The 20,476-nt window shown below is 46.5% G+C and overlaps 1 protein-coding gene across 1 annotated transcript in view; it reads right to left on the minus strand.

Moving 5' to 3' along the window:
- LOC140384858 (CD276 antigen homolog) overlaps nt 1–12,833 on the minus strand; it is a 64,833-nt gene extending 52,000 nt beyond the window's left edge. The window contains exons 1-3 of the mRNA XM_072466804.1: nt 12,774–12,833; nt 12,324–12,641; nt 10,473–10,784 (exon numbers count right to left, since the gene is read on the minus strand). Coding sequence (XP_072322905.1) covers nt 10,473–10,784; nt 12,324–12,641; nt 12,774–12,828 — 685 coding nt within the window. The 5' untranslated portion in view covers nt 12,829–12,833. The remainder of the gene's footprint in view (nt 1–10,472; nt 10,785–12,323; nt 12,642–12,773) is intronic.
- Between the last annotated feature and the right edge of the window lie 7,643 nt (nt 12,834–20,476).

The raw sequence follows: 20,476 nt of genomic DNA on the forward strand, positions 1-20,476 counted from the left end.
CTGGGGGGGAGATTTGTTAGTGCTCTTTGGGGGGGGGTTTAAACTAATACAGCAGGGGCATGAGAACCTGGATTGTAGTTTTAGGGTAAGGGAGAATGAGAGTATAGAGGTCAGGAGCACAGATTTGACGTTGCAGGAGGGGGCCAGTGTTCAGGTAGGTGGTTTGAAGTGTGTCTACTTCAATGCCAGGAGTATACGAAACAAGGTAGGGGAACTGGCAGCATGGGTTGGTACCTGGGACATCGATGTTGTGGCCATTTCGGAGACATGGATAGAGCAGGGACAGGAATGGATGTTGCAGGTTCCGGGGTTTAGGTGTTTTAGTAAGCTCAGAGAAGGAGGCAAAAGAGGGGGAGGTGTGGCGCTGCTAGTCAAGAGCAGTATTACGGTGGCGGAGAGGATGCTAGATGGGGACTCTTCTTCCGAGGTAGTATGGGCTGAAGTTAGAAACAGGAAAGGAGAGGTCACCCTGTTGGGAGTTTTTTATAGGCCTCCTAATAGTTCTAGGGATGTAGAGGAAAGGATGGCGAAGATGATTCTGGATAAGAGCGAAAGTAACAGGGTAGTTATTATGGGAGACTTTAACTTTCCAAATATTGACTGGAAAAGATATAGTTTGAGTACAATAGATGGGTCGTTTTTTGTACAGTGTGTGCAGGAGGGTTTCCTGAAACAATATGTTGACAGGCCAACAAGAGGCGAGGCCACGATGGATTTGGTTTTGAGTAATGAACCAGGCCAGGTGTTGGATTTGGAGGTAGGAGAGCACTTTGGGGACAGTGACCACAATTCGGTGACGTTTACGTTAATGATGGAAAGGGATAAGTATACACCGCAGGGCAAGAGTTATAGCTGGGGGAAGGGCAATTATGATGCCATTAGACGTGACTTGGGGGGGGATAAGGTGGAGAAGTAGGCTGCAAGTGTTGGGCACACTGGATAAGTGGGGCTTGTTCAAGGATCAGCTACTGCATGTTCTTGATAAGTATGTACCGGTCAGACAGGGAGGAAGGCGTCGAGCGAGGGAACCGTGGTTTACCAAGGAAGTGGAATCTCTTGTTAAGAGGAAGAAGGAGGCCTATGTGAAGATGAAGTGTGAAGTTTCGGTTGGGGCGATGGATAGTTACAAGGTAGCGAGGAAGGATCTAAAGAGAGAGCTAAGACGAGCAAGGAGTGGACATGAGAAGTATTTGGCAGGAAGGATCAAGGAAAACCCAAAAGCTTTCTATAGGTATGTCAGGAATAAGCGAATGACTAGGGAAAGAGTAGGACCAGTCAAGGACAGGGATGGGAAATTGTGTGTGGTGTCTGAAGAGATAGGCGAGATACTAAATGAATATTTTTCGTCAGTATTCACTCAGGAAAAAGATAATTTTGTGGAGGAGAATGCTGAGCCCCAGGCTAATAGAATAGATGGAATTGAGGTACGTAGGGAAGAGGTGTTGGCAATTCTGGACAGGCTGAAAATAGATAAGTCCCCGGGACCTGATGGGATTTATCCTAGGATTCTCTGGGAGGCCAGGGAAGAGATTGCTGGACCTTTGGCTTTGATTTTTATGTCATCATTGGCTACAGGAATAGTGCCAGAGGACTGGAGGACAGCAAATGTGGTCCCTTTGTTCAAAAAGGGGAGCAGAGACAACCCCGGCAACTATAGACCGGCGAGCCTCATGTCTGTAGTGGGTAAAGTCTTGGAGGGGATTATAAGAGACAAGATTTATAATCATCTAGATAGGAATAATATTATCAGGGATAGTCAGCATGGCTTTGTGAAGGGTAGGTCATGCCTCACAAACCTTATTGAGTTCTTTGAGAAGGTGACTGAACAGGTAGACGAGGGTAGAGCAGTTGATGTGGTGTATATGGATTTCAGCAAAGCGTTTGATAAGGTTCCCCACGGTAGGCTATTGCAAAAAATACGGAGGCTGGGGATTGAGGGTGATTTAGAGATGTGGATCAGAAATTGGCTAGCTGAAAGAAGACAGAGGGTGGTGGTTGATGGGAAATGTTCAGAATGGAGTACAGTCACAAGTGGAGTACCACAAGGATCTGTTCTGGGGCCGTTGCTGTTTGTCATTTTTATCAATGACCTAGAGGAAGGCGCAGAAGGGTGGGTGAGTAAATTTGCAGACGATACTAAAGTCGGTGGTGTTGTCGATAGTGTGGAAGGATGTAGCAGGTTACAGAGGGATATAGATAAGCTGCAGAGCTGGGCTGAGAGGTGGCAAATGGAGTTTAATGTAGAGAAGTGTGAGGTGATTCACTTTGGAAGGAATAACAGGAATGCGGAATATTTGGCTAATGGTAAAGTTCTTGGAAGTGTGGATGAGCAGAGGGATCTAGGTGTCCATGTACATAGATCCCTGAAAGTTGCCACCCAGGTTGATAGGGTGGTGAAGAAGGCCTATGGAGTGTTGGCCTTTATTGGTAGAGGGATTGAGTTCCGGAGTCGGGAGGTCATGTTGCAGCTGTACAGAACTCTGGTACGGCCGCATTTGGAGTATTGCGTACAGTTCTGGTCACCGCATTATAGGAAGGACGTGGAGGCTTTGGAGCGGGTGCAGAGGAGATTTACCAGGATGTTGCCTGGTATGGAGGGAAAATCTTATGAGGAAAGGCTGATGGACTTGAGGTTGTTTTCGTTGGAGCGAAGAAGGTTAAGAGGAGACTTAATAGAGGCATACAAAATGATCAGGGGGTTGGATAGGGTGGACTGTGAGAGCCTTCTCCCGCGGATGGATATGGCTGGCACGAGGGGACATAACTTTAAACTGAGGGGTAATAGATATAGGACAGAGGTCAGAGGTAGGTTCTTTACGCAAAGAGTAGTGAGGCCGTGGAATGCCCTACCTGCTACAGTAGTGAACTCGCCAACATTGAGGGCATTTAAAAGTTTATTGGATAAACATATGGATGATAATGGCTTTGTGTAGGTTAGATGGCTTTTGTTTCGGTGCAACATCGTGGGCCGAAGGGCCTGTACTGCGCTGTATTGTTCTATATTCTATGTTCTATAAACTGAACCGGATAGACATCATTCAGGATGTCCGATATGATCGGAGACGAATCAAGAGAATGAAGCTATATTTTGTTTAGATTACAATAATATTATCCTAGATTTTGCAGTCATGGCTATTTTGTCAGCTCGGACAATGCTGCCAGGGTACATTACTGTGTTTAGCAGATGGATTTGGGAAATACCAGTATTTCTTGGTCATTAACCTATACGTCCACCTCGATCGATGCGCCGAGTAGCCTGATGCTACTCCTACTTTATATTTTCCCAGTCAATGCAAAGGTGTTAGTGCCTTTGACGTGACAGCGAAGATTGAACTGTTGTCCACAGTATAAAGTGAGTAATTTTAACGCCCGCGATTAATGTCACCTCTATCATATGAAGCTTTCAATGTCGTCAAAAGCAGAAACTGTGTACCTATAACTCACCTGTAAATTGAATTCAATCTTCTGAACAATCAGCATCAGGTTCTCCTGCAATCTAGATTATTGCTGCCTCTTAAAATTGACATTTGCACGTCTGTCCTATTGAGTGCAAGATGGAAAGCTAGGAAAAACAATCCACCATTTTTTTAGAAGTATCAAAGGACAGCTGAAGGTAAACTGTTTGACGTTTATAACAATTCAGGTCCGCCGAAACTATGTCCTTATTTGGAGCAGAATGAAAACATTCGTTCCTTCAGCCCATTGGTTAAGATCATGCTGATTGAATTGGAACCTGCCACATATCCATCATATTCATTCGTCCACTTTTTTAACAAGGGCCTATCTATTTTAGCTTTAGAAGTATTTGAAGTTTCTGTTTCCACTGCCTTTTGTGGCAGAGAGTTCCAAAGGCTCACAACTCTCTGAGAAAAACATTTCTTGTAATCTGGCTTAAATGGGTGACACGTTACTTTTTCAATATTGATCCTGGTACATAATACTGCCCGGAGACGAACCATGCTCTCCACATCACCAATGCTCCTCTGGATCTTAAATATTTCAATCAAATTTCCTCCAACTTTTCTGAACTTCACTGCATAAAATGCTAGCCTCCTCAACATAACGACATATGACAACAGACCCTTCCCTGGTGTCATTCTCATGAATCTCCTGTGAACTGTTTTCAAAACAATTATATTCTGCCTTATATATAGAGATGAATACTGTTCACGATAATCGAGAGGTAATCTCATCATTGTGCTGAAAAATAGAATCTTAACTTCCTAACATGCATATCAAATTCCCCTCACAATTGTCAGCGGTTTCAATTATTAGGTTCACGTGCATATTACCCATTTTGTGATTGCTAAATAAGGACACTGAGATTCATCTGTATCACTGATCTCTACCGTTCAGAGAATTTGCTTCTACTTTGTTTTGTAGAATCTCTATAGTGCAGACGGAGGCCATTTAGCCTATCGCATGTGCACCGACCATCTGTAAGAGCACACTAACTAGGTCCAATTCCCTGCCTTTTCCCGTAATCCTACCTCGGATGCACATGGTGGACACTAAGGACAATGTATCAATGCAAGCCCACGAGGACACGAAGAAAACATGCAAACTCCAGCAAAGGGCAGCACGGTAGCACAAGAGGATAGCACTGTTGCTTCACAGCGAAAGGGTCCCAGGTTCGATTCTCCGCTGGGTCACTGTCTGTGTGGAGTCTGCACATTCTCCCTGTGTCTGCGTGGGCTTCCTCCGGGTGCTCCGGTTTCCTCACACAGTACAAAGACGTGCAGGTTAGGTGGATTGGCCATGATAAATTGCCCCTAGTGACCAAAAAGGTTAGGAGGGGTTATTGAGGTACGGGGATAGGGTGGAAGTGAGGGCTGAAGTGGGTTGGTGCAGACTCGATGGGCCGAATGGCCTCCTTCTGTACTGTATGTTCTAGGTTCTTTGTTCCACACAATTACCCAACGTTGGAATTGAACCCAAATCCATGGATCTATGAGGCAGCAATCCTAGCCACTGTGCCAACCCTCATAATGGTCCATTTTGCAGATACTTTGCCTCCTTACATAACACGTCCACATCTCTTTGTTAGCTTTGTGTGTCCTCTTCACAACTTACTTTCCAAGGTCTCTAAGTGCGATCATCAAATTTAGCAACCATGCATTCCGTTCTTTTAACTAAGTCGTTTATAAGCATATTAAAAAGTTGAGGCCCCATCAACTATCCATGTGGAACATCATGGTTACATATTGCCAATCGTAGAATGCCCCTTTTATGCCCATTCATCGTTTCCTGTCAGCTGACTAATCCTCAGTCTACGCAAATATGTTCCCACTACGCCTTGAACTTTCATTATCTGCAGTGGCCGTTTGCATGGCAGCCTATCAATGTTTTCTAGAAATGCAGGTACACTTCAATCACCGGAGGGACTTCATTCACAGCATATATGACTCCTTCAAATAAATCCCATAAATTGGTTTCACTTTCACAAACCGTGTTGACTTTGCCTGATTTATTTGATTTTTGTTTAACCGCCCACCAATAACATGTTTATTAATACCTTCTAACCTGTTTGAAAATGAGACATTAAGGTAACAGGCATGTACTTTCCTCCTTTCAGTCTTCCACCCCGTTTTGAATCTAGGTTTATATTGATTGTCACGTGTACCGAGTACTGTAAAAAATATAGTTCTGAGTACAGTCCAGGCAGATTGCCCCATACATGAAAACATAGAACTTATAGTAAATACACAAGGACACATAATGAAAATGCATAAAATAGATAGAGGGTGAAGTATCCGACATATAGTGCTACAGCTGTAGAGAAGATGCATGTAAAAGATCTGTGCAGTCCAAAATATCAGTTCAGACCCTCAGGGGGTCATTCAGGAGTCTGGTCCCAGCGGGGAAGACAGTGGTTTTGAATTGGTTGGTGCATGTTCTCAAGCATTTGTATCTTCTGCCGATGGAGGAGAGAATGGCCTCGTAAGAGGGGTCTTTGAATGTGATGCCCATTTTCCCATGGCAGCGCGAGATGTGTACAAAATCAATGGGCTTGAAGTAGGCTCGCGTGATGGATTGCAATGTGTTCACGACTCTCTGTAGTTCCTTACGTTCCTGGGCCGATCAGTGGCCATGCTAAGTTGTGATGCACTCAGATAGGATGCTTTTAATGGTACATCAATAGAATTGTTCAGAATCGTATGTGGACATATCGAATTCCCTTAATTTCCTGAGGATGTAAGGGTGCTGTTATGCTTTCTTGGTGGCAGCATGGACGTGAGTGGTCCAGGAACGATTGTTGGTGATGTTTACACCTCGGAATATGAAGCTGTCAACCATCTCCCCCTTGGCACCGTTGATCCAGACAGGGGTGTGGACGACCCTTCACTTCCAGAGGTCGATGACCAGCTCCTTTCGTTTGTTGCAATTGAGGGAGAGATTTTTGTCAAAGCACCATGCCACTACATTTTCTATCGCCTTCCTGTACTCTGACCCGTCTTGTTTGCGATCCGACCCACTATGGACATGTCATCAGTAAATCTGTAGATGGAGTAGGAGCCGAATCTTGCCACATGGTGATGTGTGGGTAGATAGTATAGTAGGGGACATAACATTGAGCATTGCAGGAACCCGATATCGAGGACTATCGTGGAGGAGGTGTTGTTGTTGTTCCTTACTGATTGCAGTCTGTGGGTCATGAAATCAGTTGCAGAGGGACAATCCGAGTCCTAGGTTTTGGAGTTTTGATGTGAACTTGGCTAGGATTATAGTGTTGAAGGCAGAGCTATAGTCAAATACCAGGAATATGTCATAGGCTTGTCGAGATGCACTAGGGATGAGTGTACGGCCGGGGCGTTAGCATACGCAGTGGGCCGGTTGCAGCAGTTGGCGAATTGCAATTTATCAAGACAATTTCGAAGGTTGAAGATGTTGTGTCTCATGACTAACCTCTCGAAGAACTTGACAATAATAGACGTCAGGTCCACTGGTCGGTAGCGGTGAATGCACTGTTGCCTGGTACTTCTATACCACCGGTGTCATAGTGGTCTTCTTAAGCATGTGTGAAACTTGGAACGGAGTAAGAAGGAGTGAAAGATATCTGCAAGCACACCCGGCAATTGGTCCGTGCAAAATCAGAGGGATTAGTCAGCACTCCTTGCTTCCCATTGGTTTGCTTTCGAGAAGGGTGATCTAACTTCTGAGGCTGTGACGGTTGGAATTGATGTTTCCGAGGCTATTGGGGCAGGTGACATTGGTTGCTTGGCTTTGCGCTCTCAACCAGCATATAATGCATGAGTTCATTTGGAGGGGTGCTCTGTTCCCCGAGTAGAATCGTTTTGAGCAGGAAGCCAACAAATCTATGTCACCTGCCCCAGAAATGTCGGACACACCCATTCCTACAGAGGTTACATTTGTCATTTGGCATTCTAATACAACCATTTTCGAAAACAAGGAATGTTGGATAATTAAAACTAATGCATCAACATTCAATAACCACTCAGTTTACGGAACTTGGATGAAGTCTCTTAAGAGGGCAGTACGGTAGCACAGTGGTTAGCATGGTTGCTTCACAGCTCCAGGGCCCCCGGACCGATTCCTGGCTTGGGTCACTGTCTGTGTGTGCACGATGTGTGGGTACCCGCCGGGTGCTTCGGTTTCCTCCCACAGTCCAAAGATGTGCAGGTTAGGTGGATTGGTCATACTAAATTGCCCATAGTGTTCAAAAATGTTAAATGTGGTTATTGGGTTGTGGGGATAGGGTGGCGGTGTGGGCTTAGGTGGGTTGGTCTTTCCATTGCGGACTCGATGGGCCCAATAGCCTCCTTCTTTAAATTCCAATGTAAACTCTAAGATACTATGAAGCACGGGGTTAACAGCACCCAGGTCCAACAATTTTCAAAGTTCCATTTTTCTGATGGTTGCAATTCCAAAGTTCCAGTGCCAAATAGATTGCTTGGTATTAAAACAAATCTCAACACGCCATTAAACGGAGTTTGACTGGACTCTGGATGTCCTATTGTTATTTCATTTTGGTCGTTGTGCAATTCTGAAGCAAAGAATTCTCTACATTCTCTCGACCGAAATAGCCCAACTGCCCTTCTCAGCATATATGCATCTCTTGGCGCTGTTATACTCACACCTTTATTTTTGCTTTTAAAAGCGTATTTGTTTGCCACAAGCAGTCTCTATGATTGTGGTCCACAGTCTGATCAGTTGACGACTAACCACTTTGTCCTTAGCACTCAGTGAATACCTCTCGATATATTTTGCCGCCAGATTTTAATTTTTTCTCAACTGGAAATGCCCGGATCATGAATTCGTTCAAACATGTCGTGCTTGTAAACCCTCAAAGATTTCCACTCCTATTTAGCTTTAAAAAATATATAATAGTTGTAATCCTTGGCTTCGGCACCATCCCTCCAAAATTAGTTTCATTTATACATCTGTTTATTTGTCATGTTATGATGTGCAGAGTAATTTAAAGGCGGCAATGGTTTCTAGGCAATGCCGTTTACAAATACAAGCAAAGCCATTTAATTTGCATTATGTATGCCTAAGAATAACCACTGAAACTTTTGAATTTACAATTGACTTGATGACCTGTAAATGAGCAAATATTGAGTACACAATCTTAACTGTTTAAATAAATTATCATAGAATTTACATTGCAGAAGGCGGCCATTCGGTCCATCTAGTTTGCACCGGCCCTTGGAAAGAACACCCTACCAAAACCCACACCTCCACCCTACTCCCACAACCCAGTAATCCCACCTAACCTTTTTGGACACGAACGGCAATTTAGCATGGCCAATCCACCTAACCTTCACATTTGTGGGCTGTGGAAGGAAAAACGAGCATTCGGAGGAAATCCACACAGACATGGGGAGAACGTGCGGACTCTGCACAGACAGTGAGCCAAGCCGGGAGTCGAGGCCGAGACCCTGGAGCTGTGAAGCAACAGTGCTAACCACTGTTCTATCGTGCACCCCCAAATTGTTGCTTTAGAACGTTTTGTTTTGAAATAAAGGTTATCTTGAGATCAAGAGGTGTTTTACAGATATCCTGTGACATAGACAATATTAATCCTGCTGTATTACGTAGCTTCCATCGTTTCCATCTATAACATAATCAAATTGTCCCTTACTCAGCGACATTGCTCAGAGATGTAAACCACTATTTAATTCCTCAGAAAATCCTATTAACGCATTATAAAAACAATAATGCTTGTAGGTCATGGTATTATTTGGATTGAACTCGGGGCACCTTTTTCCGAAATAATTATGGGGAGAATTTATTCGTCATCAGGCCATTCGTGCAAATATCTGAGAACATCCAAGTGAATTGCCGTGAACGCCCGTTTGTGGCCCGTTTTTCTAGTGTTTCCGAAGAACTACCCATCAAGTTTCAAGACGATTATTTCAGTTGCATGATTCAAGAAATATTCCAGGATTTACGGAATTTAACTGGACTGAAAGTATCGTGGGTGATACTGGTCTCTAGATATTTTCAGGTGAGAGCAGGTGAGATCTTGTTTTTCTGGATAGAGTTAAATATTCAGCACCATTGTAATGAAAGTACAACTCCAACTATTGTGACCGACACCCCTCCACTAGTCCATAGAATTATAAATGGACGAACACTTCATTTATCGTATTGCTAGGGATTGGCTTTTTTTTTGGATGCCATTTTGCCAAATCACAATTAAAACATTTTTATTTGATACACGGTTTGCGACAAATTATAATGGTTCAGATGGTTGTGAGATTTAAAAAGCCTTATATACATGGTTGCTTCTTAGATCATTGAATACGTAGAGATAGACCGTTGTTAACATTTTTGAAAAATAATTAAACAATTCCCTTGGGTTTTGCTGTGAGATGTGTTGATTTTCTAAATATTCAGTACTTAATAATTATCCCTGAACCCCATTCTAAAGGAATTTTGGTTTATGTCTTGTGACAATTTTATTTGCAGAATATTATATCGTCACCAAATATGTGTAATTTAACACTAATCACTTAACATTATAAAGGGACAATGTAGTATCTGATTTCATTTTTATCCAGAATCCTTCCGCTCTCCTTTGTGATGGAGCAAACTGTACTTTATTCTATTTTCGCTGGAGGAATTATGAAACGATGTTCTATTATTCCTTTTCTTAATTCATTCGTACCTCCTGCAGCCTTTGCACCGGCAAATTCGAGGTGTCATTCTGTTCAACAGAAGCATCGATCACGAAACAGAATAATCTCTATCACAAGTATCGGGCAAGTGAATACAGAAATTTCAGGAGAGGTACAAAAACTGAGATACCGTTATTCTGAAGAGTCTTGAGGAGAAAATTGCAACAGAGGGCAACACCCTTCCTACCCAGATTTTATATTCACTTGCAGACTCTGGACGTGCGTTATCCAATTTCACGTAAATAATAGTTCTCAGGGCTAATCCTACGCAAATCCCGCAATAACATTGAAAATGATAACTAAAATGGTAAATACTCGTTGTCTTCTTACCTGGGTCAGAACCAGTTAGCAGGTGAACAGATATTTTCGGAGCCTGCAGCGTCGTATGGGACACCAGACAAGTATAAGGTGTTCCTCTCAGGACTGGCTGTGACTCATGCAGAATACTGGAAGCTTGATAGAGACCGGCTTTATTCAAGCGCTTTGTTGTTTTAATCCCGGTGATAATCCTGCTTGAACCTTTGTACCACTGCAAAGTAACATCTTCCGGGTAAAAGTCAACTGTTTCACATACGAGATGAAGATAGACGTTTGCATTTTCATCAGGCGTTTTCCAGAGTATGGTTGGAGTATGTGGAGCAGCTATAATGGGGTTCAGGGACAATTATTAAGTACTGAGTAATTAGAAAATTAACACATCTCACAGCCAATAATTCCGCAAAACCCAAGAGAATTGTTTAATTATTTTTCCAAAATGTTAACAACGGTTTTTCTCTACGTATTCAATTATCTAAGAAGCAACCATTTATATAAGGCTTTTTAAATCTCACAACCATCTGAACCATTATAATTTCTCGCAAACCGTGTATCAAATTAAAATGTCGTTTTAATAGCGATTTGGCAAATATGGCATCCAAGAAAAAAGCCAATCCCTAGCAATACGATAAATGAAGTATTCGTCCGTTTCTAATTCTATGGACTAGTGGAGGGGTGCCGGTCAAAATAGTCGGACAGCTGTACTTTCATTACAATGGTGCTGAATATTTAATTCCATCCAGAAAAACAAGATTTAATTTATTTCATTATGATCTCACCTGAAAATATCTAGGGACCAATATGACCCACGATAATTCCAGTCCAATTAAATTCCATAAATCCTGGAATATTTCTTGAATCATGCAACTGAAATGATCATCCTGAAATTTTATGGGTAGTTCTTCGGAAACAATAGAAAAACGGGCGTTCACAGCAATTCACTTGGATGTTCTCAGATATTTGCACGAATGGCCTGATAACGAACGCTCCATAAATTCTCCCCATAATGATTTCGAAAAATGGTGCCCCGAGTTCAATCCAAATAATAGCATGACCTACAAGCATTGTTGCTTTTATAATTCGTTAATAGGATTTTCTGAGGAATTAAATAGTGATTTACGGTAAACCAGAGGGACTTCTCTGAGCAATGGCGCTCCTCCCAACTCCACAGCATCACTACAGCGCTGAAGGATGCTTTCGGCCCATCGAGTCTTCGAATTTGCTACCCATTTGCACTCTCCCTTCACCATGCCCTATCCTTTTAACTCCATAAACTAACTTGCAGATCCCTGGACAGTAAGGGACAATTTAGCATGGCAAATCGATCTAGCCTGTACATCTTTGGACTGTGGGATGAAACCGCAGTACCCGAAGGAAACCCACGCAGTCACTGGGAGAACGTACAAACTCCACACAGATAATGATTCACGGCCGGAATGAAATTCGGTTCTCTGGAGCTGTGAGGCAGCAGTGCTAACCACTCTGCCACCGTGCCGCCAACGCGGTTAGAAATTTCCGAACAACCAATTCTATTTCAAGGTTAAGCCATGAAATGCGTTTCGCTCTTCTTCTGTATAACGTCAACAGTTAAGAAAAGTTATGCTTTTATAGGCATCACACATAGTATAAGGCATCCCAATATCATTTTTGGATAAGTTGAAATATTGTATTGGGTACCTACATGCAATTTTCAAATTGCCAGCTTTTGGGATTGTCAAAATGTACCAAATATTATATAATTTTCTGAATTACGTTGAAGTAAACATATATGGGCCTAATCAAATCCACGTGACGCAATTCTAGTCGAACTTATATTTATATATTTGAGAGAATAATCCAAACATTCCACCCGACAACAATATTTACCGTGAACAACAACTGTTGATCCAGTTCCGTTATTCATCCTCGCTCTTGCTTCTTTGATACCGCAATAATAAACCCCGGCTTCACGCAAACGAACATCAAGGAGCTGGAAGGTGCTTTGCCCTTTCCTCTTAAAAACATGTTTCCTCATGTCTGAAATCGGTTGCATAAATACACTTTCGCCGAGTTTCCACCAGAAAACATGCACTTCTGAATTATCTGACAGAGGAGTGAATGCACAAGTGATGGTAATATTTTGTCCAACCATCACAATCTTGTGTTTAGGTCTTTGCAACACTTGATTATCGGCATAACAATTAACTTTGAAAGAGGGAAAGAGAGAAAATATACAATCAATCAATTGATAATTGCAGATCAGGATTACAATAGCTTATAGTTTTGTTGGAATAAACACAATGAAGGCTTCAAAATAAAAATTAACGCGACCGGTACCTGTGGCGATCATGCCCAGGATCAAGAAGGACTGAAGAAGAGCGCGAACAATCATATTGGAGAAAGTAATAACCATCTCTATCAGCATACAAAACTGTGGCGAATTTATAGGGCACCTTTGCAGTTGGCCTGTTGTAAACTAGGAAATGATGACGTGCGGTGCCGCCAGTTTGCAGTAGCTGTGTAATGAAAGACGTGCTGAAATATAGTTTGTGGTGGTAGGATGGAACTTTGAAGGATTTTGAACATTACGAGCAGGATGTTTCGAATTAACTAAAATAAAAACCGCCCTGGTCAGCCCTTTATTTGATACATTGGTTCATCTGGGTTCGATATTTACAGGTTTGGAAAAAAATGTTCTTTTAGAAAGATGAATATCTTCGGTACTTTATTTGGATACGTAACTTGACCGTCAACTATAAAAAGACAACTGCAAATAAAAATTGCAGACATAGAGTCAACTATGGAAATATAACATTTTGCTGTGTCGTTAAATCGAATTCTCTCTTTACACGCGCTGCCAGAACATAAACCTTTATGTGACATGGCTTACGTTGGAGTTAACAGGTAAGTGTTCATTTTTAACGAAGTGATCTCCCCATATATTGGTCTTTTGTTTATTTCACGGCGTCTCCGTCTCCGAAAACTTTGAGAACTGCTGACAGAATACAATTAGTTCAATAATATGATCATGAATCGGCAACTTGGCTATTCGAACCGGATGCACCATCCATCAAGATCACTTTATAATAGCATTGTGGACTTTATATCACTTCCTTACCTTCACAGCAAGCCACAAACCCCTGCCCCCCGAAAGCCCTTGACTTTCTTTTAAAGTTCAAATCTATGCATCAATAATTTTAATGATCCGGCCTCCAATACTCTCTAAGGTAAATCATTCGCGAGCTTATACCAAACTTCATGCTTAATCACATTTCAAACCAGTTCTCTGAGAACACATTCTCTCACGAGAGCAAACATTCTCGCAGCAATCGTCCTGTGAAGTTCCTTTAGAATCCTATATGTTTCCGTAAGATCAAGATCACTTCCTAATTGTTAAACTACAGCTAAGTACAAACGCAAGCTGCTCAATCTTGTCCGATAATGCGACCCTTTCATACTTAATGACACCTCTCCTAACTATTGAAAATGCAATTATATCGCCGACTGTTTAGGGTAACCAACACTACACATAATTTCAAGGTCCGGTCTAACTATTGTCCTGTACTGTCGTTGCATAACCTGCCGATCTTTGTCACATTGATTATTCCCTTGAAACACAGATCAATATTTCGATTGCCTTGCGGATCTGTTATTTGTTCTCCATGGTAACGGTTTGTGATCCATTTAGCAGGCTGCACGGATTGCTCTGTTCCCGGTATTCTGCAGTAACAGTCCAATTAAATCATATTCACATTTTCTCTTGTTCTCTCCAAAGTGGACATCACATTTTCCAACACAAAACTACACCTTCCGAATTTCTGTCTACTCAGTTCATACAATCATAGAGTCCCCAAGAGCAGAAGGAGGCCGTTTCGCCAATAAAGTCTGCATTGACCCTCTGAGCTCCATATTAGAACCACTCGCCCGTAAAACCTTAACCCCTCCCCCTACCTTTGAACACTGAGAGACAATTTACCATGGCCAATCCACTTAATCTGCACACCATTGGACTGTGGGAGGAAAACGCAGCACCCAGAAGAAACCCAGGCACACACAGGGAGAAAGCGCAAACTCCACACAGACTGGTGCCCGAGGCCGGAATTGAACCCGGCTCTCTGGCGCTATGAGGCTGCAGTGCTAATCAATGTGCGACCGTGCCCGCGCTTCAGCGATTCATATCCCTTGGCAAATTGTCTGTGCGTTTTCACATCTTACTTTCCTGTTTATGTTTTGGATTTGAAGCAAGCTTGACGAAAGGATGCTTGTCCTCATAAAACTGTAGGATTTATGAAAAACACGATTTCATGTTTTTCGAACTTTGTTTCCGCTGCTTGATCTCATTGTGGTTTTCAAAATGTGCTGCAAGTGCATGCTTCCAAATGAATTGCACCATTTTCTCGCCTTTGGATTCCGAGGTCGCAACATGCTGTGCTCCAATTGCAACACTTTAAATGTGACGAGTAGCGAAGTGAGAAGGAATGTCATTCAGATTATTTGTTGTATTTCAGGCCAGATATATTACTGAATATTAGCCGAGTGAAGATTTTGTCTGACAATAAATTCAAGCTTATGGTGGAATTGGCTAAAAATTCAGTTTCACGCGATAAACCGAGAAGCTTTATTTAATTTTACTTAAGTTTCACATGAAAGAACCTGGGTGGAATTCTCCATTAACCAGTCTCCAGCATGAAATTGGGACCGGTGCTGGTTCAGCAATTCTCAGCCCACTGAATAGCGGCCCATTATCCACCATCTGTGGCGAGATTCTCCACCCCCCCCCCCCCCCCCGCCTCGTCGGAGAATCGCCGGGTGCTGGCGTGAATTCCGCCCCCGCCGGTTGTCGAATTCTCCGGCACCAGATATTCGGCGGGGCGGGAATCACCCCCCTCCCCCCCGTGATTCTCCGGCTCGGATGGGCCGAAGTCCCGCCGCTGAAATGCCTGTCCCGCCAGCGTAGATTAAACCACCTACCTTACTGGCGGGACAAGTTTCTGGCGAGCGGGCTCCGGGGTCCTGGGGGGGGCGCGGGGCGATCTGGCCCCGGGGGTGCCCCCACAGTGGCCTGGCCCACAACCGGGGCCCACCGATCCGTGGGCGGGCCTGTGCCATGGGTGCACTCTTTTCCTTCCGCCTCCGCCATGGTCTCCACCATGGCGGAGGCGGAAGAGACTCCCTCCACTCCGCATGCGCGGGAATGCCCTCAGCGGCCGCTAACGCTCCTGCGCATGTGCCGCCCAGAGATGTCATTCCCGCGCCAGCTGGAGGGGCACCAGAGGCCTTTTCCGCCAGCTGGCGGGGCGGAAATTCGTCCGGCGCCGGCCTAGCCCCTTGAGGTTGGGGCTCGGCCCCCAAAGATGCGGAGCATTCCGCACCTTTGGGGCGGCGTGATGCCCGACTGATTTGCGCTGTTTTGGGCGCCAGTCGGCGGACATCGCTCCGATACTGGAGAATTTCGCAACTTATCGGCAACTGGAGCTGCGAGCTCCATGACAGCTGCCTCCTAGTAACCTGCGAGGCTGTGAATCTGAGGCATTTTACTGCCAGTATTTCTGGCGTAAATGACGATGTGCTTTATGTCCCATTTCATATACTATGGGCGAGATTCTCTGACAGCCCCCCCCCCCCCCCCCGGCCCCCCGCCGGGTCGGGGAATCGCCGGGGGCTGGCCGAATTCTCCGGCACAGGCGTTTCGGCGGGGGCAGGAATCGCCCACGCCGTTTGCCCCCCCCGGCGATTCTCCGGCCCGGATGGGTCGAAGTCCCGCTGCTGGAATGCCTGTCACAGACATAGACATAGACATAGAACATAGACATAGAACATACAGTGCAGAAGGAGGCCATTTGGCCCATCGAGTCTGCACCAAACCACTTAAGCCCTCACTTCCACCCTATCCCCCAAACCCCAATAACCCCTCCTAACATTTTTTGGACACTAAGGACAATTTTAGCATGGCCAATCCACCTAACCTGCACACCTTTGGACTGTGGGAGGAAACCGGAGCACCCGGAGGAAACCCACGCAGACACGGGGAGAATGTGCAGACTCTGCACAGACAGTGACCCAAGCCGGAATCGAACCTGGGACCCTGGAGCTGTGAAGCCACAGTGCTAACCACTGTGCTACCATGCTGCCCTGCCGGCGTGGATTAAACCGCCTCTCTTACTGGCGGGACAAGGCAGTGCGGGCGGGCTCCAGCATCCTGGGGGGGGGGGGGTGTGTGCAAGGCGATCTGGCCCCAGGGAGTGCCCCCACGGTGGCCTGGCCCGTGATCGGGGCCCACCGATCCGCGGGCAGGCCTGTGCCATGGGGGCACTCTTTTCCTTCTGCCTTCGCCATGGTCTCCACCATGGCGGAGGCGGAAGAGAGCCCCTCCACTGCGCATGCGCGGGGATGCCGTGAGCGGCCGCTGACACTCCCGCGCAGGCGCCGCCCGGCAATGTCATTTCTGGCAGGGCACCAAAGGCCTTTCCTGCCAGCTGGCGGGGCGGAAATCAGTCTGGCGCGGGCCTAGCCCCTCAAGGTTAGGGCTCAGCTGCTCACGATGTGGAGACATGCGCAACTTTGGGGCGGTGCGATGCCGGACTGATTTGCGCCGTTTTGGGCGCCAGTCGGCGGATATCGCGCTGATTACGGAGTATTTCACCCTGGGTGTGGAGAATCCAGCCCCACAGTTTTCGCGATAGCGTTGGGACATAGTCCCTGAAACGGCGAATCCAACCCTAACTGTTGACGCTAGGGAGTGCTGGTTTCTCTGATTCTGGCGTGGGAACGAGGGTGTTTTATATCAGAGAAATTGGTGTAAAATGGCTACTGCTTTGCTGGGGGCGAGTATGCCGGCTGCATAAAGCACCCAGCTCTAGCTGCGACGTGACCCCAAGAATTGCTGGTTCCATGGCCACGTATGCGCACGGCGGTGGCCTGCAGCAGCTGTGCCATGCTACATGCTGGAGGCCGCTAAGGACATGGTCTGCAAAATAGTGCCCCCTTATGCCAGCTCGTGCACCCTGGGCTTTCCCCCACAGTGGCACCAGGTCCTACTAAAGTGCCCCTTGCCCGCGGATCGGCCCTCCCTAGACTATGGCGGCGCTAGACAGGGTCTACAGCCACCACGCTGAGTCCCCGACGGATGAGACAACACGCGATCAACGTCGTCGGCAACTCGGCCAGTCGGGGGCTGTGCTCAAGTTGCGGGCCTCAGACAATGTCCTGAGTCCATCGATATGTGGCGCAGTGTATTTGAAGAGTACGCTGTATGGGAGGTGGCGCCTCATCGCTGCATGTGTCTGTCCGTCTAACAGTGTTGGTGTATGTGTTCCGCCCCACCCCAGGAGAAGGCCGTGCACACTCACCATGACCAAGCACGTTGTCAGTGGCCCAGAGGAAAGGGAGACCGCCGGGTGGAGCACTGTCATGTGCGGGCAAGTGAGACCGTGCCAAGTTTATGATTGAACTTGACATATTAGTGAGGAGACGCCTAAGACACTATCTGATGCACACCACATATCTCATCCAGTACAGCACATGGAGGTAGGAGCTCTCAAGGGGCTGGACGGTCGGAGGGCAAGCTGGACCCAGAACCGTCCAGACAGGTCCTTGGCTTCTGGAACATCCAGTCCCAAACATTGTGCAGATGCAGTCAGAGAGCCAGGGAGTACAAGAGGGGTCTTCGGCGAGCTTCCAGTACCTGTGGACACAGATGCATGTCCAACTACATGGAGGAGCAGGGTGTGGTGCTGGCCATGCATGCCATGCAGGCCCACATTGCACGGCTGGCGTCCACTGTGGAGACAAAGAGACGACGGTTTCGGCCATGGATCATTATGTCCGTGGGCTTTCTCTGCAGGTCTGTGAATTCTTTGCAGGACCCAGTCACAGCAGGCCATGGCTGCGAACGTTGGAAGCATTGCCCCACTCTGGCCGGCGTGGCATAGACACTGGAGGAGGTGGCCGAGTCTCTGAGTGAGGTGGCCCAGTCCCAGAGCAAGGTGGACCAGTACCAGAGGGAGGTGGCCCAGTCACTGGCTGATGTTGCACAGACCCACAGGTTGATGGCACAGTCGTAGCGTGATGTGGTGCAGTCCCTGATGGAGAGCGTCCACTCACAGTGCTCCATGGCGGCGAGCATGTAGGCACTGGGAGAGACCAGAGCGGGCCTCCAGGACTGGCTTCGGCAGGTGGCATTGGGCGTCCTCAGGGGATGGCTACGCTCGCACCAACTTCCCATGGAGTATCTCGGGGCCCAGCGGGCACATCGAGGGACGAGGGGGTGATGGGGCTCATGCCGGTGACGCTCGCAGGGGGGCAGCACCTCGGACTCCCCCCTCACCCCGGCCCTCGTGTACCTGCTGCACAGTGAGAAGAACAGGGTGGCACCATGTCAGCCGGAACACCCAAGCAGTGGCCGGCCCAACCAGGCCTGGGTCGCACCAGCGGGGCAGGGGTTGCAGGTCAGGAGTCACAGCAGGGTGCTTCCATTCGTGCTGTATGGTATGGGGAAACATCTAGGCATAGTGTTAGGGCCCAAAAGGCCAGAACGTTAGACACCAGTTAAGTTGGCATGGGTGCAGTGTGCAGTTCGGTCACAGGGGCTAGGGCACAGACTGTATATATTAGATGACAGCGAAGCCCACTGTCCGGGCATCCTGATGCGCGCGGTCCACAGGGAACTGGATGTAACAGTCCACCAGGGCATACACGGCATCCCTCATGGCACAGATGCACCTTTGCGCTGATGGCTGGGTGATGCTGGACAGGTCCCCACTAGGCTACTGGAAGGACCTCATGGCATAAAAGTTTAGGACTACCGTTTTTTGCACTGAGTGCAGTATTTGGTGCAATTTGAGTGCTATAGTGAGAGCTTGGTGACTGAGGGAGTAGAAGGCTTCATTTTTATCTAAAGTCTCGTCTTTCTTTTATTTAATTAATTAACTTAAAAGTTGCTGTTTGGTTTAGAATAAGGTGAATTTTCAATCAGCTTTAAACAAAGCTTCTACTTGTAGGCACTTGCAGCTGGAGTTTGTTAATTAGTTAATTGGATTAGGCCAGTTTTCAGAGGCTAGATTCACAGTATAAAAGTGATCCCCTACAGTGCAGACTTTGTTTGCACTGAGTGCTGAATTTGGTGCTTTTTGAGTGCTATAGTAAGAGTTTGGTGACTGAGGGAGTGCTGAATTTGGTGCACTTGAGTGCAATATGAGAGTTTGGTGACTGAGGGAGTTAGGTGAGGAGGGAGTAAGTTGCTCCTTTCATTTCATTTCCTACATTTCCGCAAAGAGTGTGAAGAGCGTTTACAGAGAGTGCAGCTGACTGGAAGCAGAGCCGGAGGGCGGAGATCCAGTTGGTCCACAGGGCAGTTATATTCTGTAAGGTAAGAGGGGATGGAGGCTAGGCCAGTTGCATGCTCCTCCTGTAGGATGTGAGTGGTGAGGGATACCACCGGTGTCCCCGCTGACTATACCTGCGGGAGGTGCACCCAATTCCAGCTCCTCAAAGACCGTGTTAGAGAACTGGAGTTGAAGCTGGATGAACTTCGGATCATCCGGGAGGAAGAGGGGGTGGTGGAGAAGAGTTACAGGGAGGTAACCACACCCAAGGTACAGGACAAGAATAGCTGGGTTATAGTCAGGTGGGAAAAAACAAATAGGCAGACAGTGCAGGGATCCCTCGTGGCCGTTCCCCTTCAAAACAAGTATACCGTTTTGGATGCTGTTGGGGGGGATGATCTACCGGGGGCAAGCCCTAGCGGCCAGGTCTCTGGCATTGAGTCTGGCTCTGGGGCTCAGAAGGGAAGGGGGGAGAATGGAAAAGCAATAGTTGAAGGATATTCAATGGTTAGGGGAATAGACAGGAGATTCTGCAGACGCGAGCGAGACTCCCAGAAGGTATGTTGCCTCCCGGGTGCCAGGGCCAGGGATGTCTCGGATCGTGGCTTCTGGATCCTTAAGGGGGAGGGGGAGCAGCCAGAAGTCGTGGTGCACATTCGTACCAACGATGTAGGTAGTAAAAGGTGTGTGGAGGTAATAAACAAGTTTAGGGAGTTC

This window comes from Scyliorhinus torazame, chromosome 10, assembly GCF_047496885.1.
Source record: "Scyliorhinus torazame isolate Kashiwa2021f chromosome 10, sScyTor2.1, whole genome shotgun sequence".
Lineage (NCBI taxonomy): Eukaryota > Metazoa > Chordata > Chondrichthyes > Carcharhiniformes > Scyliorhinidae > Scyliorhinus > Scyliorhinus torazame.